General features: G+C 42.7%; 1 protein-coding gene across 5 annotated transcripts in view; it reads right to left on the bottom strand.

Annotated features, from left to right (window-relative positions):
* The window catches only part of RUNX1 (RUNX family transcription factor 1), a 177,912-nt gene that overhangs the window by 82,023 nt on the left and 70,302 nt on the right, over positions 1-25,587 (bottom strand). For 4 of the 5 annotated variants that reach the window (XM_054086229.1, XM_009567108.2, XM_054086262.1 and 1 more), the window contains exon 1: positions 13,967-14,066. The exons of the other annotated variant lie outside the window; for it this stretch is intronic. In XM_054086229.1, coding sequence (XP_053942204.1) covers positions 13,967-14,054 — 88 coding nt within the window. In that variant the 5' untranslated portion in view covers positions 14,055-14,066. Of the gene's footprint in view, positions 1-13,966; positions 14,067-25,587 lie in introns of those variants that run through there. 5 annotated transcript variants of the gene reach the window in all.

Below are 25,587 nucleotides of genomic sequence, written 5' to 3'. Positions count from 1 at the left end.
CTCGTCCCGCGGGATCCCGCCTCCCCCGCGGCGGCTTTGGAAGGGGAGCGACAGCAGCTGCGGGTGGGTGCGAGCGCTTGGGGTGGGCTCGGAGGGGGACACCTTCCCTCCGCGGGGAGCCGGGATGGGGAAGGGGGGCGGGATGCTGCCCGGGACTCCTTGCAGCTCCGCTGCCGGGTCGGCAGAGGGGGCCCGCCGCCTGCCGTCGAGCTGGGACACGGGGCGACCCCCGGGGACGGCGGGAGCGGGCAGCATCGCTCGGCCCCGTCAGAGCCCGCTGGAGGAGGAGACCTGCTGCATCCCTTGCTGGGAGAGCCCCCGGTACCCCCCCCCCCGCCGCCTCCGGCTTCCCCGGGAGCACGGGGAAGGGCGAGGACAGGGTTTTTACGTTGTCGAACTCCTGTTTGGAAACGCTCCGGAGTTGCGAAAAAAACCCTGCCCTTACTGTTTTGGCACTCCGCGACCTCTAATCCCTTGTTCAGTGTTGGGGCCCACGCTACAAGAAGGACATTGAGGGGCTGGAGCGCGTCCAGAGAAGGGAACAGAGCTGGGGAAGGGGCTGGAGAACAAGGACTATGAGGAGTGTCTGTGGGACCTGGGGTTGTTCAGCCTGGGGAAAAGGAGGCTGAGGGGAGACCTCATCGCTGCTTACAACTGCCTGTAAGGAGAGTGGGGGAGGTGGGGTTGGTCTCTTCTCCCAAGCGGCAGGACTAGAGGGAATGGCCTCAAGTTGCGCCGGGGAAGGTACGGATTAGGTATCAGGAAGAATTTCTTTACCGAGAGGGTTATCAAGCACTGGCAGAGGCTGCCCAGGGAAGCAGAGGGGTCACCATCCCTGGAGGTGTTTGAAAGACAGGGAGATGAGATGCTCACGGATATGGTTTAATAGCGGGCGGCAGGTACGTTTGGAGTCGATGATCTCAAAAGTCTTTTCCCACCAAGTGATTCTATGATACTATAACCTGCGGGGACTGCAGCAGAGCGAGCTCCTGCCTTTTTCGCTCCCTGGTTTACACGCAATTAAACTGCAAGCAGGCTGAGTGCCCTGAATGGGAGAAATCGGCTCTTGACTCCCGGGAGCCGCTACCGGGGAGCGGGATGCGCCGGGTGCGGGGGGAGTTCGCTTTCCACCAAATCCACGGTGCAAGCGCCAGCTGTAGGTCTCCTCGCACCCATCCAGTGCTGGTCAGGAGCTCTTCCCCTTCCCAAGGGGCGCGCAAATCGCTTCTGCCCCACCATCCCTTTGCGGAGGAACCGGCGAGGCGGCTCCGGGCTGCCCATGCCGGGGCTGCCCCGCCGCACCTCCGCGCGAGGGATGACAGCTTCATCTTCGCATCACCTGCCTCCTCGACCCCTTCCCGCCTGCCAAAGGACGCGGGGCCGGTTTGCTGTGCCCTCCTGCGCTCAGCCCTTCCCGCGGGTCCCTGTGTTCTGCAGGCGATTTTGGTGCGAGAAGCTATTTCACACCAAATGTCAATGGTTTGTGCGGAGGTTTCTTTCTTTCTCTTTTTTTTTTTTTCCTTTTTTTTTTCCCTTTAATTTCGTCTTTTACACGGTTACGTCTTTCTTTAATGAAATTTAAATTAATAGGTAGAGGCTTCTTCACGTTTTAAGGAAAAAATTATACAGTCAGATGGCTGTTATAAACTTCAGCTTTAAAAAACATCTGGGGTGTATTTGTGGCTGATAACTTTTTACGGGCATTGTAGAGATAAGAAGAGTTATTTTACTGATGTACCTACAACTACATGCATGGCTTAAAATGTTAAAATATGCATGTAGTGTTTGTTTTCTTTTTTTTTTTCTTCCCCTCTCCCCTCCCATCCTGTTTTAGCCAAAAGGTAGGGAGTATTTTGTATTTAATGAATGAATCGAGCTGAATTTCACTCCCTGCTCTGCATCTTTTCTTAATCTGAAGTTCTTATTCTAACTACAAAATAAACCGATCTGTTACACACGTGGATAGTCAAAAAGATACAAAATGCCGCGATTTAACAAAAGGTGCAGAAAATACTACATGCTTACAGTTTTCTATAACATTATCAATGCTGAGAGGAAGGACGTTAATGTAGACTGAAGATGACAGTATTCTTTTTGGCTGTATAAGAAGCCAAGATTTTGCGAGCTAATTTACAGAGTTAAGTTAGAGAGGGTAGACAGGGAAAATACCACGATGAGGGTATTATGATACAGATCAAGCTATGTATTTTACATGGCCATTAACACTACCTACACGTACTACACGTGGGTTCTTTGTGGGCTGTTGTTTTTTTTTTTTTCTTTTAGTTTGCTGAGCTATCGTAGTCTTCCTTGTAATTTTGTATTTGCATGACAAAGAGAGGAACTCTCATAGGAATTTACTGTCCCTTTACTCTACCTCGTGCAAGTTCTCTGGAAGAACAGGAATTAATGAGTTAAGCAGCTTGTGGGAATATCAATGATAAGGCAAAGTAAGAAAATGGTGCAGGTTGTTTAAAGCTGATTTTTCCTCTCACATGGTAAGACTTGCACTGGACAGCCGATCTCTTCTGCAGCAGTCCTTTTGAGGCAGAAATCACGACTGGAGTTATATCTTTACCAATTCACATTCAGCACAGCTTACATTTATATTTTGACATCAATTTATTACAGCCGTAAACAAACCACAAGTGAATCTCTATCTACCATGCCTTGCTTCTGTCGTGCAGGGTTGCTCGACCACAAAGCAGTGAGCTTTTTACATAATACAGTTAAGCAAAAGCTTTGGAAATATGAGAGAGGGAGCAATAATTTAGGGATGAATTTTAAGCAGCCCAAATTGCAGAGGGTGAATTGGAGCCTGAACACAATACAAGTTCCTGCTGCACAGGTAAATGGCCAAGCAGGCAGCAGTGGCCACTTATTTACAACGGACTGAATTTTTGTGGGTTAAGAAAACTGGCACAATGCAGGCATCAAAACATCTTGTTAAAGGAGAAAAAAAGTGCAGACCTTAACAGAGGTGGCATACATATCATATGAACACAAACTGAGAGACCTGGCTACAGACCCTGACCTTGCCAACATTTAGAAACACGCCTAACCTCGTTGCTGAATGCAATAGAAATCTGTTCAGGGATTGCAGTTACACATATACTTAATTGTTGGGAGCATCTGGGCTTGAAGTGGCATTGTCCAGTGGGTCACCTCCTACCTCTTGCACCTTAATATATGTATTAAGGCCATTTTAAAAGATGTTTATAGTGGTGTAAGTGTGTCTTGCTTCTGCTAGTGATGAATCAGTGGGTTAATGCCTCTGAATAAAATTTGTAGGATCAGACTTCTGAATTGTCCCTGCAAGTATTTATTGCATAGCTCTTACCATCGTGGGTAATTCCACTGACTGGCCTGAAAAGAATTGCTAAGGTGATATATTCAATTATTTTCAGGCTACTGAAATAATGAAACATTGCACAGAGAAAAGCAGCAGCTAGTAAATAGAAAGACAAGATGCTTATTTCCTGCAGAAATCTCTCACTGCTATGAAACACGTATCTTTCATCCTGGCACATAAAGTGCACATATGATGCCACCAAGAATGAGATGTGAGATGGCCAGCACGATACAGGGGAGATGTGGCCAGGACTACACAGGTGTATAGTGTCTAACTTGCCTCTGTTTCTGGGAGGAGGGAGTGCCTAAACCCCTCCAGGGATCCCGTCTTTGATCTCTTTTAACTGATACAAGGTTATTCACTCTGGAAGAGGGGAAACTGGCTGCAGCTCAGTTTATGCAAAGCAGAGGGATTGTGAGGGAAGATGAAACAACATATATTCATTGAATACCTTTAATATGGGTATCTCATTACTTGTTACCCGAGTTTACCACTGAAAAAGTTCCCAAGGGCACTCCATTCTTTTTAGGACCTCCAGGTGATAATGATGGTCAAAAGCCTGTCTCTTTTTTCCTGGACTGAAGCTGTGAGCCTTCTTTTCAAACAGGGCAGACCAACTCATGCTCTTGTCACTCAAAATATTTTAGAAGGTAAACATGACTCCTGTTTCCAGGGTGTGGGGAATGGTTTGCCTGAGTAGTCACAGCATGTTGTTGGAAACATGGATGGCAGGTATGCAGACCTACATATGAGGGGAGATACCTTTTACCATTTCACCTCCCTCATCGTTCTGAAACCACAGCTCATAGAGCTGCATGTCGCTTGACAAACTATCAACTAGTGGGAGCACTGGGCATGGAGCAGCATACACCTGGGGAAGGACAATTTGCAGGAGAGGCTAAACTGTGAATTTGCATGCAGTTAGCCCTGGCTTTGCAGGCCAATGGGTAACTGCACATCTACCTAGGGTTTTGCTGAGTGAAGGAATGAGTCAAACCAACAGCCTAAGGAGGAGCTCAGACTGGGCAGAGCTCCAAAAGGATGAGTGGTGAAACAGATTTTGGCCAGCTCTTCCTACCAGCATGTATGCAATCTCGATGCTCAGCAATGCAGTTGCACCCAGCTGTGTGACCGATACAGCACCTCACCAGTGCCACCACCTCTGGAGGCATTTCTTCAAGGAACCAGTCCTCCCCATCCCTTCAAAGGGGAAATGTAATAATCAGGAAATGACTGCAGTAGCAGCCTGTGTTGATGCCCCCTCTTCCTTACCTGCTCAGTCAGACTGTCTCAGCTTTTCTGGAAGGTTTGTTAAGGGTCAAAGCCAAAGCTGGGCTCATTCCTGTGCTCATTCGCTTTGGGTATGTGTCAGTGTGCAGGTGTGCGGCATGTGCTTGCTGCTAGCACCCAGAGCCAGGGGCCAGAGAGCTGGGCAGAGGGTGCCTCTCTCCTCCTCCACAAGAAACACCCCAATTAAGCTTTAAAAATGCTTGCTAGAATATCACCAATGAGACAGTTTTTTCCTCGGTCTTACACAGCTGGCGATAAACATATGAGTAGGAAGGGAGATTGGGTTAAAGTTTCCACTGCAAAAATACCTTGTGGTGGTTTGTCTTATGTATGCTCCTCATACCTATGGACCAGAGTGTGAAATGCATTACTGTGCAGTTAGGATGCAATGCATTTTGTCTTCTTCAAAGTGAAATTCAGGTATCTGGTACACAATAAGCAGGGAGAAACTACCTGGAGGTACAGAAGTGGAGGGGTCATGTCTAGAGCCAAGAGAGCATCCAATTTTATTTTCCCAGCACTCAAATCCCAGGGAGAGCAACGAGTTTAGTCCTGGCCACTGTGTTACTGGCTGTGTATCAGTGAACGAGAGAGATTACAGAGAAGAGCAACCACAGTGATTAAAGGTCTGGAAGGAACTACCTATAAGGAAAGATTAAAGGAATTAAATACATACATATAATTTGGGGCAAAAGGGAAGCCAAGGGGACAGCATGATTGTGGTTTACAAGTACATGAAAGACAGCTATAAAGAGGAAGGGGGAGGAACTGTTTTCGTTAGTGAAAAATGATAAGACAAGAAATAACAGATGCCAACTGAAGTAAAATGAGTTCAGTTTTAAGAGCAGGGGCAACATTGATCCTGAGATCAAATAGGCAGGAGAATACGCTCCTAGGGGAGCTGCAGATTCAACATCACTTGAACTTTTCAAGTCAGAGCTTGACAAGAACCTTGGAGGGGAAACTTTAAGAAATAGTAGAAGTGAAGCCAAAAAGTACTGGGATGTACCTCATGACCTAGAAGCCCAGATGATTTTGAGGCCATTCTAGAGGGCTGTGAAAAACAAACACAGGCAAAACCTGGATGATTTCTTGCTCTGCACAGTTCAAAATTAAAAGGAGGGGGGCAGGAGGAAGATAAGACATTTAATATGATTCTACTGTGGCTAATCCCTAGAGGAGAAGCCAATTACTTGAAATACTTAGGAGTATGGAGTGGAGAAGGGAATAGAAATTGTTGAAAAGCTGCCATCTGGTAGAAGTACTTTCTGGTTTGGAAATGTAAAAATACACATTGTGTGCCATTATACTATGCTCATTACATGCTTAGATTCATTCAGATATCATCACCCACACCTACTATTTTCTGTGGCATTTTATGTACTCAGTTTCACATCATAACAAACTCCAGCACTAATTATAACTTTTGGGCTTTTGATCTTCTGCTCTGGTAGGAACACTATGGATGCCCTGTACCAGCACACAGGGAAAAAAAATTTAAAAAAGTCAAAAGTCTGAGTCCTTTGGTTCCAGGACATTCCAGAACAGCAGTAAAACTGACCCACCTGGACAGCAGGGAACAGCTCTGGCATAAGGAAGATTCTGCAGATGGCAGAGAACTAATGTAACTACCTTATTCCCTTCTCCAGCCCCTCTGAGGGCAAGGGCATGCTGGCAAGGCAGGAACTGCAGCTCAGCTGTCAGATGGCCCTGAGTCCTCTGGACAGCTCAAATCATATTGGAGAAGGCCTGATGATATTTTGATTTATGCTAGAAAGTGAACAAGCAGATTTTCCTTCTGTGCCCCAGACTTTACTTATGCAGTTAGTGGCGACTGACCTGACAGCCACTGAATGTACTCAGTCTAGGAAAAATAATTCACTATAGCCATGGTGCTAACAGGCAAAATGCAATGGTAGCATTCACGCTACATCTAATCCAAATTACATGGTATGAGTTTGTCTTTCTCAGGGTCAGTTTGCTTTGGTTTCGATCAAAATTAAGTATCAAGTATGAATGATTGCCAAGGTTCCTGTAGGGTCATAAGCAAGAGGTTGAGAGCCTCAGTGTACTCTTGGGACAAACCTGCTTCCCTAGGCATCCCCTCTACACTTCACTGCTGACCTGGGAAGTTCTGGGACATCGTCTGCGACCTCTTTACTGGGAGACTCTGCCAGTAAAGAAATCAATTACAGGGGAGTTTTATAACATAAACTTAGTTTTTCAGCAAATAATTGTTATTGAATCTTTGTACAGAAGCCTAAACCACTACTAATTTTAGCACAAATTTAAGACAGTGAAATAAAGACAGAAAGACTTTTAGATCCAAAATATCTTTCCATTATCCCTCTAAATAAGGGGTTTGTTGTTCAGGTCAACAAGATGCAGAGATGTTTCGATCCTAGGGAAAACTATCTCCTGACAGCATAATATAAGGGAAGAACATCAGTTTCCAGAGGAGGCTTTCTCACTCCCAGGCTCACAAGAAGGAAAATTGTGGTCTTGCAACACTTTGGGCTGGAGTTAACAGCTGGGAGAAATAAGGATGTTAACTGCATCCTTCTTCTTACATTACTTTCATGATTTAGAAACCATACCAGATGAAAACAATGAAATTAGAAGTGTTCAAAAGAAAATTATGACCATATTCCTGATATGACACTGTGATGCTTGCATCAGCAGCTGATATTATAAGGAAAGACATTCAGTGAAGGAATGGCTTCTCTGCTCCTCCCGTCCCTTTCTGCCCTTCTTCTCCTGTTTTAAACAGCTAGGATGGGTTTTATTTCTCTCTCTCCATTTCCATGACCCATTCAAGGGTGGTAGGGTAAATGCTAGTAGTTCGTTCATTGCCCATGTAGGAATGCTCCATGCAGTGACTTTGTGGAGCATATCCAGTATCTGCCCAACAAACTGGCAGCAAGGAAATGACTAGGGTCAAGAGAGGTTGCAGAGGGGGCACAGTGAGAGGCTATTGCAGCTCAAGGTTCAGGTTTACTTCAATTGGACAAGACGAAAACTGGCTTTCAATCTCAAATCCAGTTTGCTACTTAAAATACAGCATGCGGTGGTGAAACAGAATCAGTTTCCTCCAATATTTTTGCAGCCCTTTAGAGAAGGTAGACTTTACTTGTTCTACGTGAGCCTCAGCAGAAGGTACCATGGTTGGAAAGGGATTGTTTGTGGGATGAACACTGCTGTCCTGACACAGAGAGCCCCCTTACCCACAGCTAACATGAAACTCTTCCCAGTGTGAATTTCAGTGTAATTAGGAGAATTAAGTCCCAGATAACCTCATTTCTGCAGGAGGCACTGGGAGAGATTTGGCTATAAGCTGTTCCTTCCTCTAAACTAGGCTTCTCCCAGTGTCTGTCTTGAGTGATGGGGTTGGCCTCAGCTGTGCAAAGCCCTGTGAGTACCTTCAGCTGGCAACTGAGCCTGTTCTACATCTGTATGCACTCCACTGACCAGCACACTTTATGTTTAACCCTCCTCAGCACAACAATGACTTCATGCACACAGTGATGACTTCACACAGAAAAGGGTTTTGCTTCTGAGCTGTTAAAGGGAACGTGCTTGGGACTTTTACCGCAACATCACTTGATGAAACTGGGGATGGGGAAGAAAAGCCTGACTGAGATGTGAAGGCGCTGTTAACCACACTCAAGCACCACTAATGCATTCTCAACAGCCACAGATGAAGCCACAAGTTAATCTCATGAATTGTTTCTACTCCACTTAACATCCCATCTGGGCCTGCCTCTGCCTGTGCTTAGCAGGTCTGAGCCTGGGTATGCTGGTGTTGACCTGTACCATCTGCCCTGTTCCCAGCAGGGAGCAGCCTCACTGTACAGACCAGCTCATCCACCGCGGGATGTGTGGGCTGGCAATCAGAAAAGTTTCAGTAATACATATTATCAGACTCTTTAGTTATAGACCGTAATGATGGTGAAAAGAAGAGAAAATATCTATGTGATATTGAATCTGATAAACAATAAAAACTGCATCTAAAAAGCCTGTTAAGACAGCACCACCATTTGCCACATAGACACATGTAAGCTTCCACTGAACTTCACCCAGTAATACGCATTTGCAGTTTTAGGCTCAGCATGTGTTTACAGGACAAGGCCTAGGTAAATCAGGATATGTTAGGACTAGTCTTATTTGTGTGTAAGATTATAATCCTTCTTTTGATTTGATAATAACAATTTGGTAGAAAAATCATAGAATAATAGAATAGTTGGAGTTGGAAGGGACCTTAAAGATCGTCCATTTCCAACCCCCCTCCCATGGGCAGTGACACCTCCCACTAGATCAGGCTGCCCAAGGCCCCATCCAACCTGGCCTTGAACACCTCCAGGGATGGGGCAGCCACAGCTTCCCTGGGCAACCTGTGCCAGTGTCTCACCACTCTCATGGGGAAGAAATTCTTTCTAATGTCCAGCCTGAATCTGCCCCTCTCCAGTTTATACCCATTCCCCCTTGTCCTATCACCACAAGCCTTTATGAAATAGCCCCTCTCCAGCTTTCTTGTAGGCACCCTAAATCTAGTACAAGTGCATGCATGTGACATGGTTTATGTAGAATGCACACAAAACAGTGTTGCCAGATCTCTCCATGTTAATGATACTTCAGTATCAGCTGTTCAGGAATTGCTTATAGTGATCCCGTAGCTAAAAGACCTGAAGCTCAGCTGGTCCCATTGGCAAAACCATGCCCGAGATCATGAATTGATGTTGATGGCTGTGTATAATATGTGAAACTCTGTCTTGGGATCTTTCAGTGAGTATCTTCCCTGGGTTGCCCTGGGGTTTGTAAACGACAAGTGCAGCTAGATACATCGCCCTTGCATGCCTTAATTCCACAGTGGAACAAGCAGGGGAAGCAGGAGGTCTGCAGGCCATATTCTGCATTCTTTTAAAAAGGTGCCCTTCCCAGAGCCAAAAGGTACCAAAATTACTCAAAGGCTTTATTCTTTGTGATAATTTCCACAGTGTGTCGCTAGCCCCTGAGATTTACTTTTGTTAATCTAAGGACAGGTATATTTTCCAGTTTCATTCCTTTTATATATTTTCTTTTTTTTCAGTATTAGTTTCTATTGGTACTACAATTACATGGAAACCATAAAACTGTTTTACAGTTTGATTATTTTAGGGGACTTCCACAATTTGATTATTTTAGGGGACTCCTAGTCTGATGCAAATGTTTGCAGGAACTGTCTGCATAGTCAGTTAACTGAGGACTTTGCAAGACATTCCTGTCCGTGACAGGCTATTCTGAGCTCTTAAGTTTTGCCATTTTACAGGCCAAATTCAGGATCTTCTAGTGGTCCTGAACCTATCCTTGAAGCCCCAAGGATATCTTAAAACAGGTCTGGATACCCTAGCACACTTTCATTTTTAGGAAAGACAGCTAGTTTAGTCTCAGCATCATTCTCAGTGTCACAGTTCACGCAACTCTCACTGAGAGTGAAGAATTACCCGTTTGCACCACTGTCTCTGTTTAAGCTGTGGCACTTCTTTCAGCTTCTCATAGCCTAAATCCTCATCTAACTCCAGCACAAACTTCTGCTTTAAAAAGTACCCTTCAGGCAGTATATGACAATATGCCTCTGCTCAATGGGTGGGCACGTGGCAATTCATGCTAGGCAAACCCCAGGCCATGTCCAGTCTTGATCAATACTACACCAAGACTTCACACTGGCTCTCTACCTTTTGTGGGACTCGGGAGGTTCACAGTGTTTAGGGGAGGTGGGGCTTAACTTGTAGGGGAGAAAAAGATCATATCTCCACCTGTAACAGCAGGGGAGGTAGGAAGAGGCTTCCTGGAGAAGTCGTGGGGCTCCCTCCCTGCAAGTTCTAGGATGTGGCTGGACTGATCTTATGCATGGCTGGTGTAGGATATCTGGGCTTTACTGGGCACAGAGGAACGGCCTTCATTCACTTATCACAGAGATCTTCCCTCTGTCAGCCACTAAAACAGAGGGACATCAGAGGTGTTCCTTGAGCCATGTTACCTGTGTGCACTGCAGGTATGACAGTGGCGTGATAGGACATGAACAGCCTCCCTCCTTGTGTTTTGCCTTTCATTGAAAGAAAACCAGTGTTCAAATGTATGGTTGGAAGTCTGTGGGGTTCTTAAACAGGCCAAACTGCCTGTGTGACCCAGGAATACATCTGTCAGGAGCATCAGGTTGGGCAAACCTGGACCTCCCGGGGCTGCCCTGCTGTAGGACTTGCAGGTGCCCTGGAGCAGACTGCTGCTCATGTGGGAGCCGGAGGTAGTATTTCTGCAGCTCTCCCTCTGGCATCCCTTACCACTAATATTTGGACTTAAAAGGTGTGTAAATAATTGCTACTAAAGTGTTACTTTGTTTTAGAGGAAATCCTAGCTAGTCCTCTTTGGTGGGTTTTTTTAATGCGTTTTTAATTTACCAGGTATATAATCTTCTACCTTTGATCTCAACCACAGGTCTCCTCTAGGTCATAATAAGGCACAACTTGGTACCAAACCCTCTGCTTTCATTTGCCCATACATGAGATATATGTGCCAATGAGGGAACAGAGACAGGGACACGGAGGGAGCAGACGAGGTGAATCAGGTCCCCCAGTGTGTCCTGAGTGGGGATACTGAGGCAGCCTGCCACCCCTTGCCTCTTCCTCTCTGATGCCTCCTTCTCCCCAAACAGTGACGCTGGGCTTGGACCACCTTAGGAATGTCCTACCATGGCCTGGAAGTGCCATGCAGTATGATGACTTTCTAGCAGGACTTACCAAAACCTGACACCTCCCATCTTCCCTGAGCTACAAAGTCCTTCATGAGCCTTCTTCTCTGCTTACTCAAATTTAGCTGCTCGCCCCTGATTTGCATCAGGGTAAATGAGAAGAAAAGCTGTAATTCCAGACCTTTAACTTCAGTTTTGCTACAAATCTGCTCTGAAATATACCCTAAACTTATAGAATATTTAGCAGCATGAAATATTCTTGGCAGCAAGTCATAATAAATGGCTCCCTGAATACCAACTACAATACACAACTCTTTTAAAAGGAAATTTGCTGTAGAATGAACAAAGCTTAGCAAGATTAGTCTAAGATCATATTCGTCTGCTGCTTTCCAGTTACGGATGTTGCACATCCAGTGGCACAATGTGCCATCTATAGATTAGGAAGTTCATTTTAAAAGACAACCAGATATTTTAATCAGTTTTTCATCTAGCTCATTTGGCCAATTATGAAATACAGGACTATAAATGCCCTAGTTCTAGGTTTGTTAGGCAACAGACATATGTAGCAATATGTTTTAGCCTTTCTTAGCCAACATAAAACATTATTGCATGACTTTTAGCTGTGAATTATCACTATTAAATCAAACCTACACGGGACAATATCAAATAAAGGCAGTTGCTCATATAGTTTAGGCACTACACAAGCCATCTCTTGTGACATCTGCTTAACATTCCATTTATCTACAGTATCTTTGGTGTCTCGCAGAGCAAGAATTACATGCACTGTTAAAACCAGTATCTAAAATACAATAACTGTATCTAACTTGAAACTCACACTTGTCCTGGACAACCAGTTCTAGGTGGCCCTTCTTGAGCACAGGGGCTGGATCAGATGCCCCCCAGAGGTCCCTTCTAACCTGAACTCTTCTGGGATTCTGTAATCCTTTTGCTCTTAAGCAAACATGAGATTAAGAGGCAAATTTCTCAGATGCTATGAAAAATATAACCACCAAGAATCCTCATACCTTACAAAGCAGAAAGCATTCCACGAACACCAAGATTTATTCTACACGCAGGTCATAACACCCCAGATAGGTCAGGAAAACTATGTCTCACTGTTTTGTCTGCTTTTGCCGAATAAATCACCTAGCCATGTGGCAGTCTCTTTCAGTGCTTGCACTCTATGTGAAGCTCTGCGGAAGCAAACCAGGGGAAGGCCAAACTTGTCCCACGGGGATGGCATATAGCTGCTCCTCTGGCAGTCACAGCCTGCGCATCACCTCTTGTGCTAGGATGGCAAGTCCTCAGTGTTAGGCTTTATCTAGCACTTAGGTATATTGCAAAATGATTCAAAGCCATATTCCCAAGTGCTCTGCAGCAGAAACAAATGGTGATCTTTGCAATTCAGCACTAATTTAGTATGAGAGGAATTCAGAGTTCAGGGATTTCATGGACTAAAAATCAGAAGAAATTTTGTCCCCTCATCTAACTGAAAACAGAGACTTTGCTGCAGTAAATGTTAACAGCAGCCCCCCGAGGAAGGTGCCGCATAGACTTGCTAAAACAGGATGAGAGAGGAAAAGTGAAAGAATCTTTGAGTGGGAATGAAAAAAAAATAGACCTTCCTTCACTCTCAAATTTCTTTCCTCTTCACTGGATCTTTAAAAATAAAATCCACAAAAATATTTAAAACTTTGCTATAAACCCCTTTTGCACAAGTACATAATTTCGTTTAGTTCAGCAAATATTTAGCAGCAGCAGAGTCACTAAGAACAAAGCTAGCCCCAGGATTATAGAAAAGAAAGAAATTTCACAGTATGCCAAATATTAAAAAGGATGTATGATGTCTTTCTCTCTGTCACACTTTTGTGCAAGAGGTACCAGTGATGCTTGAAAAGGCAGTCGGATTCTTCACATATACATAGCAAAATGCACCATAATGGGATCTATGCAATTTGTCAATATTTTATTGAAATTCCTATTATTTATGTGAAATATCCTTGTGAAAAGACATTATCTTGAGTGATCCAATGGGAAATTTTTACTCCATTGCCATTCTTGAGGGATTAAAGACTCATCAAGTCTATAGGCTAAACCTTTAGTTTATATAAAAAAGCATCACCAATGATCATAACCCTGGGACTCAAATCAACTGACAAGGTCCACTTGCACTAGCTGGTCCTCTGTGATTACTTTGCTCTTGCAAAGTTGCAAACCATCGAACATTAAGTGCCGTCACCTTCCACTGCCACGCTCAGCACCACAATTCCCACTGGCTTTGGTGGCACCCCTGTCTCAAGCATTTGAAATAAAAACTATTTTGAAGTATTTCCTCTGAAGAAACTGATTCAGTTAAAAAGGCTTGCAACACGCTTAACAGAATAGTGAAAGCCTCCATACGTATTTAACTGTCTCATGGAAGCTAATGCACACACATGCACACAACGAAGGATTTCCTTATTTTGCTCCAGTAGAAGTTATACTACTTCAAAGAGGTTTTTTTTTTTCATCAAATACTTTCTATTACTTTTCAATCAAGATTCCTATTTCATTACAACACAAACAGAAACTTATTAAAAGGAAAATAAAGAAGTCTTTACCAAAAAAGCCAGTGGCTGCTCTGTTTTTCCTCATCAGGTACACGGTCCAGGATAGAGGAGAAGACATACCAAACTGCCCGTGGTTCATGTTTAAGTTTATATGACAGCCAGGCAGTGGCTAGACCCTGCAGAAGACCAGCAGAAACTAAACAAGATGAGAGGAGAGCTCTTCCTTTTTACTCCACTCTTTCTCTGCCCTAGAGATTGTTATTTAACATGAGCAAATTGAAAAATGACATGCAGCCATACTTAGTACGTGTTTTTTTTCTTCCACTAACCAAACTCACATGAGGATTCCCATCTTTCTCTCTCCTCTTCCTCTCTCTTTCTCTCTCTCTCTCTTTTTTTTTTTTTTTTGCCTCAGGCATTCATAGGCTAGTAATTTTCATTTAGCTTCTCCAATGATTTTTCTCTGCCCAATTAGAGTGGAAGTGGATGAAGATTTAAGCTCAGAGTTTTGCTGTTAGAAACCAGGTTGGGACTGTTCCTGTTGTTTTGGCTGATGCACTGTTTCAAAGGAGGAAGGGTCTACTACCAGTAAGTAGTGTAATGATACTGATAACGATTCTTTCTACAGACTTCCCCTGCTCAGAGTATTTTATAGCCACTGACACCAGGGAGTGGTATCATGAAAACACCCCTGACTATGAAGAGGAGATTTTTTTCCCCAGTAGATACACAGGACAGTTTAAGCCCAGCCTCCTTCCCCTTGTACAGGGGAATAATTCCAGGGACATCCATGGGATAGGAATTTGTGTGAGAAACAGTGATAGAAGTCAGCCACTGTATTCTGATAAATCGGTAAAGGCGAGTCAGTATCTGTAAAGCCTGAAATTTCTTTTGTAGGTAAAGTGATATATATCTCAGTTCTCCAGTGTTTAAAAGGAAATAATCCTTCCTAGAAGTGTACAAGTGTAAAAGTTGCTATATACTCTGTAAGAGCCTGCCACATTTGTCAGTAAGTGTGAAATTCAGCAGTTTCACAGGGTGCTCGTGAGAAGATGAATAGATATAGGGATGAATGGAGGAATGGATGGATAGACAGGTAGAGATATTTTAAAAAAACTTAAACTGGACCCCAAAGTGTAGTCTAACTGCTTTGCAAAGCATACCAAAATGCTACAGGCATTGAAAGAGCACGAAAGGCAGTTGGAGGGTGACTGGATCTTAGGTTGCAATGGAGATTTACAGAGCAGCTCTTGTACTGCGGCTCTATAAAATCCCTGCACACTTAGTAACCCACACAGCAATTCTCTTCCTCTCTACTTTTTTTTTTTTCTTTTTTATAGTTTATGGTGAGTTTTGGTTAGTATACCAAATGTATTCCCTGCACTTTTCCCTCTCATCTTCTATAAACCACTTCTCTTCCTAGAAAGTGGAGATGGTCATAGACAATGATAAGTAGAAACAAAATCAAGTAGGAGTGGTTGCATCCAGGTGGGCAAAAAGAAATGTTGCCAAGTGCATAGCACTTGGGTTTTTTTTTGTTTGTCTGTTTTTTATGCCTTTGTGTTCTCCAAATTCCAGGGTGGGATGTTTCTAATGAAATCAGGGAACACGTGTGGAAAAAAAAAGGCTGTGATATTTACTAGGGATTTGCTGCTGGCCAAATTTAACATTTCAAGCAGAAACACTGTTAGTGTTTTAAATATTATATTCTATAAAAATGTTAAAACCTCACTTGTCAGCATACGGCCACAAACCTATAGGCCCTACAAACACCTGAACACATGCAATGTCACCTAAGAGTAAAATTGTGCGTGTGCTTAAGCTGTTCCAGGAATGACCAAAGCCGTCAGTCTGTGAAAGCAAGTTCCAGTTCCTGTGGAATGACAGGAACTCTTGCACCACAGCTTGTACAAAAGGGACAATGAAATAAAATGTATTTCTGGGAAAGGCTAATCCAGAAACTTTCTGGGGCTGTTTGGCTGTTATTCTTATACTGAACAGGAAAACAACAAATGGTACATTGCTTTCCTTTCTTTTGCACTTTGTCTTGACAGTGCCTGACTAAAGGAGAGACCTGCACAAGAAACATAGTCCTTTTCCCAAGATAAAAAATGGAAAGTGGAAAAAAAAAGAAAACCCGTCAGAAAGCCCAGTGACATGAAATGAAACAGCACAATCTCTACCACTCCAGCAACTCTTACACAATCCTGGGTTATGACATTATTTAACTGCCACAGGAGGACTGTGAGAGACCTCAGGCAAATGTTTCATCAACTGCACAGCAAGATGTTTCCTGGGCTTTGCCGACAGTGGTTCAGCAGAGATGCAATAGCCCCTCTGTTACAGGGCAGATAAAGCACCCCCTGCTAGCTGCTGTCTTCAGATGCTCACTCTACAGAAAAGGTTCCTTCTTTCCATCCCTCCATATAGTGTTAGGTTTGAGCTTTTGAAATGTACAGACCTTTAGTCCTTGGTGCTCTCATGTATCTTTTTTTATTATCAGTTTTCACCTTCCTTTTCCTATTGCTTGTCGCCAATCTATCAGAGCGTGAGCACCTTGTGGACATTTACATAAAGATAAGGAATGATGGTGCTGTGCGAGATACATTTCTGTTGACATCAGAGAGGATGGATCTCCAGATAAAACTAAAATACAGAGTCATCATGGATTTGAGTTTCATATTTTTCTTCAGTAATATAATACTTTAGTTGACAAAGAACCGAAAAGAGTGTGAAAAGAGTGTGAAAAGCTTTCTTTACCACTTATTTTAGTATGGTTATGCTTGAAGTCTAGGAAAAAGCTATCAGTTCTTTCAGATGAATTCTTTTTACTCGCAATATGTGTGTTTGACTGCATAAAGGTGGTGAAATGAACACGCAAGTGAAACCCCAGCTAAATTTTTATTCCATCAACTGCACTCACTGTTTCACTGGCCACTTTTCAGCCGCGTACTACAGTGTTAGCCTGGAGAGGACAGAGAGGTTATGAGAGCCAAGAAAAGAGGTATTCTTAATTTGTGTATACATACATACTGCAAGTGTTGCTCCAGCTGTAAGTTCTGACCCAATACTCATTTAAGGAAGCTATACATTTTGGCAAGGCATTAGCTTAAAAAATGGAAATCCGATTTTCTGAAGGTGTTAAACTTTCATGGACTCTCAGTGAAGCTATCGGTGTCCAGATCATCTGGAAGTCAGTACTGTGGTAACTTATTAATCTCAGTACTCTGAAGCATTGCACAAATGTTAAGATTAGTCCTTGGGGGGCTTTATAAAGCAAAAGTAAACATCAGTCTGAAATAAAATGGAAGTAGCTGGGAACACTGTGCCATTTGACGGCGTCTCATTAGCAGGTAATATGAAAACTGAAAGCAGATTAATGGCTTCTGTGTTCAGACTGAAGAGACATTAGCCATACAGGTTTCCAGAACTGTGAAAACAGGCCTTTTAACAAAAGTAGGCTTTCTTGAAGTGATGCAGCATTTTGTGTTTTATATTGCTCTTAACATCCCCTCACATTGCAGGAATCCCGTCCAAACCAACTCTGTGTTAACAATAAGACCTTTACCTCAGTAAGTATGCACTGTAGGAACACTCAAATGACTGGGTTCCAACACACATCCCTTTATGTACTTTACAATGCTTTGACAAACTTAACATTTCTCAAACACAAGGGTCTAGGCTCCCTACAGAAATGATGGGCTTCTGTGGCCTGTGCCATACAACAGAACACTCAAGGAAAGGAATGTAATCTGCTGTTCCTTTCCCATCTTAACATCCAGCCTCTGTCAATCTTTTTAAGACTGTGCAGAGATTACCCAATAAAGCACAGAGAGTTTCGCTTTATGAACAGAAGTATTTTTAGGGTTCTTTGAACTGAGCTAAACGACTGACATATTTTTAAAAAGCATACGCAGACCAAAAAAATTAAAGAGGCAAGTAAGAATGAAACAGGATGGAGCACACGTCCTGTTTTCGACACGCAACACCATCTTTAACTAGCTTTGAAGTACTACATCCTCTTTGCAGAGCATTTAGCAACACCCTTTTGAAGCAGGTTGTTTTTCTAGAAGTGAGATGTCACAGGTATTTGCCTGCATCTCTGAGGTGATTGCCAGACTTGTGGATGAAGGTGGATTTCACTGAAAAATACACATGGCTACTGGGAAATTTCAAATGCCAGGGCTTTTTTGGATAGGGATAATATTTATGTGCACTTTCACCATGCTGAAGCTGGATGTGTTCTCCAGTGAAATCGAACTCTCAGACATTTGAAACAACAGCTAAAATTTCATTTGTTTTGGAGCTGCCTACTGGACATTTGAAAGTGATCAAAAGCATGTTTATCTTTTTTTTTTTTTTTTTTTTTTTTGACACCAGCTTTACTTTTAGAAAAAGACAAAACCTTGCAGCCTGGGAATACATTTGCTGACTTGCTTCTCTCAGAGCGAAACCATTGGGCAGCTGCCTTGCCTCGCCAGCACCTACCGCTGCATCAGTCCACAGAAGTCTGTGAGGCAGTAGCAGCAAACACTCTACAGAGCACTTGTTTTTTCTTCTGCTTTGCATGGCCACCCTGGTGCTGAGCTCTGCTGCAGGTTTGTAGGATCAGGGAAACACAAGGTTTCAGGTTGGTGCTGGCCAGGAGAGGGAGCTTTGCGATGACCAGCCAACAATGCCAACCCAGCAAGCTTGTGCCATAGCCAAATACCAACTCTGGCTACCCCAAGTGCCAGCGTCTCTGTCCTACTATGCCTACAGCATCTGTACCTGCACTGATGAGCCATTTTCATCTCCCTCTCCCTACTGAGAGCTGCCCCAGGCTGTAATTACATCAACACAGGGAAGAGGTGAGAGTGCTTGTAGGCTCCCCCACCAAAAGCCACCTACCCACCCGCTTTAGACAAAACTTAATTATGTGAGACTTTCTCAGCCAGACTCAGTCAGAACCATTGCAGAACCAACGCATTTTCTGTCAGCTCGGCTTTCCTCCTCTCGCTGGCCTTGAATCTGCACAGAAGCCAGACCATGGACTCAGGCTGGTATAAATTAAGCTGATTTGCAATATAGGACCGGAAGCAACAGTGGACACATGTGCTATAGTACAGCTAAAATGCCAAATGAAACCATACACAGAAGCCTGGCACAGCTGTTCTGAAGATTTCAACAAGCCACCAAAATCTCTGTCGCTGTCTTGAAGACCTTGCACTTCTTTGTTGCTGGAGGTTTGCTGAGAAACTTGATGCAGGGCTAACTGGGAGCTCATGTCCTGTCTGAGTGTGATACTTCTGAAAGTTTTCCTCCTGTGAGGGGCTTCAAACTTCAGACCTTCCTAGCTGTTAGGGGGCTTGTGTAGGTGGCCAGCATGAGCCACATCTAGGAGGTGAAGGTTGCACAAAGCAAACTGTTGAGCAGCTGGCTCTCCCAGCTTCTGTTGGAGCAGGTCCTGTCTGCAGGAATAACTGAGTACAGCTGGAGCAGGGACAGAACTGGAGCTTTCCAAATTGAGGCAGAGCTGCAGATGTAATATCTAGTTTGACCCAACATCCTGCCCCAGAAGCAGAAGGAAGTTTTCTGGTCAAAATTAGTATATATGGTCTTGTGAAAAACTTTAGTTTTGATGAACTGACATTTTGAGACAAAAAAAAAAAAATTGTGTGCAAAATTATCTGTCATTTATCACCTTAGCAGAAGGACAGATGTGGTTTGGGGAGTCAAAGAGGCACCATCAGAGAGGGCCCTGGCAAGTATGGGTCTTGAATTTGAGTAATTTATTAGCCTTCTCCAGTGCCAAGCAGCTGCCTGGAAAGTACCAAACCCAGGACCTCTTTATCTGAGCCCTGCAATACCAGAATTCCTACAAACCACGCAGACAAGGAAAAACAAGCACCACAGATGCACCATGACTCATTAGCTTTTGGAGCAAAATCTTTCCCAGATCTCCATTTAGCAATCTGTCAAGCCTCAAGGGCTACTGGAGATTTGCTGAGTAGTTTAAAGTTAGGACTGAAACCTCCAGGAAGCAAATCATGATGTCTGTGGTGTAGCTGCTGCTGTGATGACATGAAGCCTGAACCTACCATGTGCTGAGGCATTGGGTAGTGGTAGCATCCCAGCACTACAGACACATTTCTGAATCCTCCCATCCATCATGCTACGCAACAGGAACTCCCTGGCTATGGTGTCATTGAGGATAAATGCCAGAAAAGCGAGGTTGAGCATGGGGTCACTCTTTGCCCCCACTCCAATACTTCCCACAGCTCCTGGCAGAAGGAAAAGTGAGAGAAAGGTGAGGGGAAGACTGAGGGCCATCTCATAGACTCAGATGGGACACTTTTACTTGTGACTAACCTGAATCAAGAGCATCATGTTTTTTCTGGATATGAAAGGAATGCCACAAGAAATACTGTCAGCTTCTCATTGCTGCAGGGCAGAGTCCCACCCTGCAGAGCGGGTATCATGACACAGCCTTCCCAATCTCACTGGTGGTGGCAGGCTGATAGGATAACCTTCCATATGCACTCAATCTAACAGGACCTACTGTCCAGACCCTGCTCCTTGAAGCTTTAGCATCACAAGAGGGGAGAAAATCAGAAGTCCAAGTCAAATTCCACCTCACAGTCAACTCTTCACCTTCATTGAATCATTCACCTATGTAGCATTTCCAACACAACATGGCATGAAGAAAGCAGAAAGCTTCATGATAATGATGTCCCACTATGGCTATGTTTCCCTTCAGCATGCCAGGGGAGAGTCCCAGGCGAAAATCTATAACAGACAGTGACTGGAGGTTCAGAAAGTCTGAGTGGGTCCCTTGGTGAAGCAATAGAAGGATAGAGAAGGTCCTTTCTGCCCTTCTCATGCTGCTCTGCTCACTGCTCTCAGAATCATATCTGCCATTATTCCCATTTGGAGATTGTTGAACCTTCAAAGAGAAGAAGATTTATCATTCAGGCTTCTTAACAGCTGTACCTGTTACAGATTGCTGGTGCTATTGCTTTGGGAGGTACCATCCTTCCAGTTTTGTGCCCTTCACCACTCTTTTGGTTCCTGTTGCCTGCCCAATAATGTTGATTAGGCTTCAGGGCAGAAGCAGCATTTTGCACTTTCTTCTTAGACAGGATTTCAATTGCGGAGAAAACTCAACCTCGCTTTCTTAAATAATTCACGTGGCAGTATTGTGTGGATACTCTTAACTGCTACTTAAAAGTAATTAATTGATTTTCTGACATATCAGTTAACAATGTATTGCACTGACATGAAGTTGTGATTCTGCTGTTGACTGCGCTGGATGACTAGATGCATCATGCTCAGATCAAGAGCTGAGCTTAAAAGACTCTAAATATATTCTGCTATAAAAGGAAAGGCATTTTACATGCAGTGTTGTCTAAAACTTGAATCCATATGCTGCCTCCAATACTGTCAGAGTAAAGTATTCCATTGTTATTTACAGTAGACTGATAGTATTTAAATTTAGAACATCCAATAGGTATGAAAACACAGTTTCTGTCAGCTGGAGACACTAGCACGTGTTGAACTGCTGAAAGAAAACAGTCTGCAGAAGGGCTTTATATGCGTATATGTAGCTGAACTGAGAGAGTTTGCTGGCGCATCTCTTTTCTCCATACTAAGTTGCCTACCCTGTTTGAAACCCAGGAGCATTACAGATGTACATTTGGATTATTCTGAAGCGGGAAGACAAAAAGACAGAACTTGTTTCTGGAGATTAACAGTGGTTTATACAGCTTTTTATCTTTACAGTAAGTCACCAGTTCTCCTAAACTCTAGGGTCGGGTGGCAACAAACTAATTACTGTGGTTAAAATGTTCAAACCAGCCATACTCTGTTAGATAACTAGATAAAAGAAGAGCAGCTTTTCCTGGCTTTAATGAAATTATCTGAGGAACTTAGGAGCATTTATTACACTCCACAATCACAAATCGAGAAATATACTGTTTAATTATAATAGTTAGGCCTGAAAATTCTGAACCAAATAGCGCACAGGGATGTTACTGGAAATATTTTCATTCGTTGTAGAAGATATAAGCTTATTTGCTTGCGATCTCTGCTTTGATAGAATCTCACCAAGGATAACTTCGAAGGTTAAATCCCTAACTTTCATGTTTTCCAGAATACTTCACATGTCAAACATTGTTTTGCTTCTCTTTTCAAAGAACGTGTTTTCTCCTTCCTTCCCTTACTACAAAACACCACAGAAGCATAGGCTGAAGAACAGACCAATTCTTCTCTAAAAGTATTCATTTAATACATATTTTATGGATATTTTATGTTAAAGTATTTGTGGGAAGAAGTAAGCAATTTTATGACATCAACTGTAAAACCGGGAAAACCCAAGAAGCTTTCTGGCGCACAAACTCTTCTTTAGCTATTTATATCTGTATTTATCTCAAGAAAGCCTGCCATTTTTATCTGTTGCATGTTAAAAATATGAGAACATTTCTTGTACACACTCAATCTTGTCACAAAAACTAGAAGAAGGGGAAATTACCTTCATTGAGACCATCCTGTTAATGCAATTACAGTATTAGCTGACTTGACTCTACATACATGACACAGAAGAGAGCCCCACACAGCAAAAACAATCTCCACCCTCAGCATTATTTACCACCAATCGTCTCCTGATATTTGGCCATTAAAAATACCTGCAATCCTCTACGACTTATTTTAACTTCAGAAGAAGAGTGATAGAAGAATGGCGGTAGATTCAGCAATGAACATTCTGTGAGGTGTTTAGCTTCAGAATAAACGAGTTTTTAAAAAGAAGAGAGGTCATGAATTATTAATGGTCCTCTCTGTAGATGGGAGAAAGTGTCAAGATTTTGCTGAAGCCAAGGATTGATTTTCTGACACAACAATTGAAAAGACGTGAAAGCAGCCACTTGGACAGTAGTGTCAGATATACGATCCATTGGTAAATGGGATTCTTCCTCTCACTTACCAGCACTGCTCATGCACCATTGATTATGCTGTATTATATAGCCCACAGTAATACTTATGGGGAAGAAAGAGTGGGAAAAGTAGGCAAAAAAATTGTAAGGTGAATGGATGAGTAAAAGAAAACACACTAAAGAAATCCTGCTTTATAGAGGTGGATAAAATATTATGTCCAAAATATTTTTTTGCCCTGTTTTTTTTGCCCATCAAAGTAAGGCAGATTTAGACTAAAATGACATTTCATGAATTTGTGCCTATTTTTTTACTTATTTTGCTCTTGGAGCAGTGAAAAATATAAAAATGAGTTACTTTGCTACTGTTTTCAGAATGAAATTTTAAATAAAATATTTTTACTGGAAGTAATACTTCGCATTTAATTTTATTTTGGTATTGTTCTAAAAGCTTTGGCAGCTGAAATAATTACTCTTATGACTTTTTCTTGCTTCTAGATTAATTTTTAAAGCTATATGCCTAAATTCTTAGTTATTTGCTTTGAGTCAACTCGAAATAGAGTATTTTCTGAGGTTTTCTACAATTATTTTTTTTACATAGCTATCACTGACAGAACAGTCCCTGTCATATAAAAACAATTCACCTTTCTGAAATATATGCTTTTATACATCTCTCTGACTGGTCCTGTCAGCCAGAACAGGGATGTTGGACACCACTGGTCTTATTGTTTCTAAGCGCCACTTTCTTCTCTCCTCTCTATAAGTATAGATGTGGAAGAAACAGCATAAATTGAAAGATTTCCTCACAAGCCTGACCAAAAGTCAGAATGAATCCCAAGCATCTTTCAAGCCTTTACCTCAGTTCAGTGTTTCAAACCTCAAACTCACAGGACACACAGTAATTTTGTTACTCCAGACCAGCATAGGTAGCAAAGGCCTAGGTGCTTTTCTCTTATCTTGTTTTTTATTGCAGAAAAAAAAGGACATATTCCTTTCTAGAAGTGATAAAATATATTTTCTTCTGCAGAGCTGGGGTGATAAGCCCCCACGTCAGCCTTTGGAGCTTGGAGCCACAAGAAGGAAAAGTAGATGTCAGCCCTTCACAGTTTTTTAACGGTTTACACTGTAAAGCAGAAAGTGAAAAGATTATGGAAACACGGGAAATTTGCTGAATGATGTTGTATTTAAGGCAGCAACATTCTGGAATCGACTCATTTGTATTTTAATGACTCTGGTTTCATATGTGGCTTCTTTTAAAAAGAAAATATATTATTTACCATCTCTATAGTGATCTTCCTTTTTATGATTCAGTAACACTGCAGTTACTAACTTTTGGTGGATATAGAGAGAATGTTGATCCATACTGGAGTCAGATGTCAGCTGTTCAATGCAATATTTTTTTTTCACGGGCTGATTTATTTAGTTTTATCTCAAAAAAAGGACCTACTTCAGACAATTTTCCTTGAAAACATTTGAAAATGGTCTGAAACTTTAACAATTGACTTTGTATTTCCTTATTTGTCAAGGGAAAATAACACTTTTGGGTTTGAAATATTTTAAAATTAAGTTTGTGGTTGTATTTTCTATGGTTTAAGATTAAATGCACTGTGTAAGTATGAGTGACATTTTATATTTATTTTTATTTTATGAAACATTTTATGGGGAGTTTGGTTTTGATGGAAACTCTGTGCCTATGCATGTGTGCAGGGAGGAAGAACTTTTCATCCAGCAGTGCCCTAAATATCTTGACTGCCTTCAGAATAATGTTAAAATGGTTCCTGGCGTTAAGTGGTGCAAACCACTGTCATAATTTGCCCTAAATTAGATTATGTGAAAGCGGCAAGGAATAGCATCCCTTTGCTTATGCTGCCGTTTCCCTTGAGGACTGATTACTGCTTTCCTTCTACCCAAAGACTGAGAAGCAGAAAATTATGCAAGGACTTATAAGTGCCATACTAGTAGCATCTCAATGCAGCAGGTTTAGTGAAGAAGGAGCCACAAATTCGATGAGTTTGTTTACCAGGAACAGTGAGAAGAAAACTAGGATGTAAGGTGGCAGCACGCTGTGGCTGGTGATGTGAAGCCGAGGCACTGGCTCCAGCAGCCAAGACCCCTTCCCACACCCATACCAGGGAGAGGGCCCTGGGAAGCATTTTCTCAACCCAGCCAAGTGCTGGGGCTCCCTTCTACAAAGCCTCAAGCAGAGACAGTGCTTAACTCTTTCTGTAAAAAGAGATTTGTAGAGCCAGGCACAGGGACAAGGGTTTGAAATGCCAGTGAGCTTATTTACAATACAGAAAACCAACAGCTTTAGAATTTAACATTGTTCTGATGGCAGGTGAAAGCAAAACAAAGTCTGGCAGTAAAAGGTGATGTGAAAAGATGGTCAAGAAAAGTTTACAGCACTTTGGAAGGACTGATTACTGCCACTTTTTACAAGGAAATCTGCTGTATAAGAGCAAGGCAATGATAGACAGCACTGAGCACTGAGCGAAAGATGGGGAACCCAGTGCAGAATTATTCAAATTGCTTTGCTGAATTCCAGTAACAATTTCAAGTTGTGGGAAAGGCAGCCTGCTTTATGTCTTTGTATGTTGCTGATCAGTTGCCTGTAGAAGAGTGTATTTGGTGGTCTTCGTTCAGTTCTTAGTGGTTTGTATCCCACCACACGTCTGGCTCCTTTCCAGTGGAGCCCAAGTACTGAACAATACCATTTAACTGTTACCATGGGGAGAACAATGTTTCATTCTCCAATTCGATTGTCTA

The sequence above is a fragment of the Cuculus canorus genome, chromosome 1 (genome assembly GCF_017976375.1).
Source record: "Cuculus canorus isolate bCucCan1 chromosome 1, bCucCan1.pri, whole genome shotgun sequence".
Classification (NCBI taxonomy): domain Eukaryota; kingdom Metazoa; phylum Chordata; class Aves; order Cuculiformes; family Cuculidae; genus Cuculus; species Cuculus canorus.
Note: the sequence above shows the minus strand (reverse complement) of the source record. Positions and strands in the feature narration are given on the sequence as shown.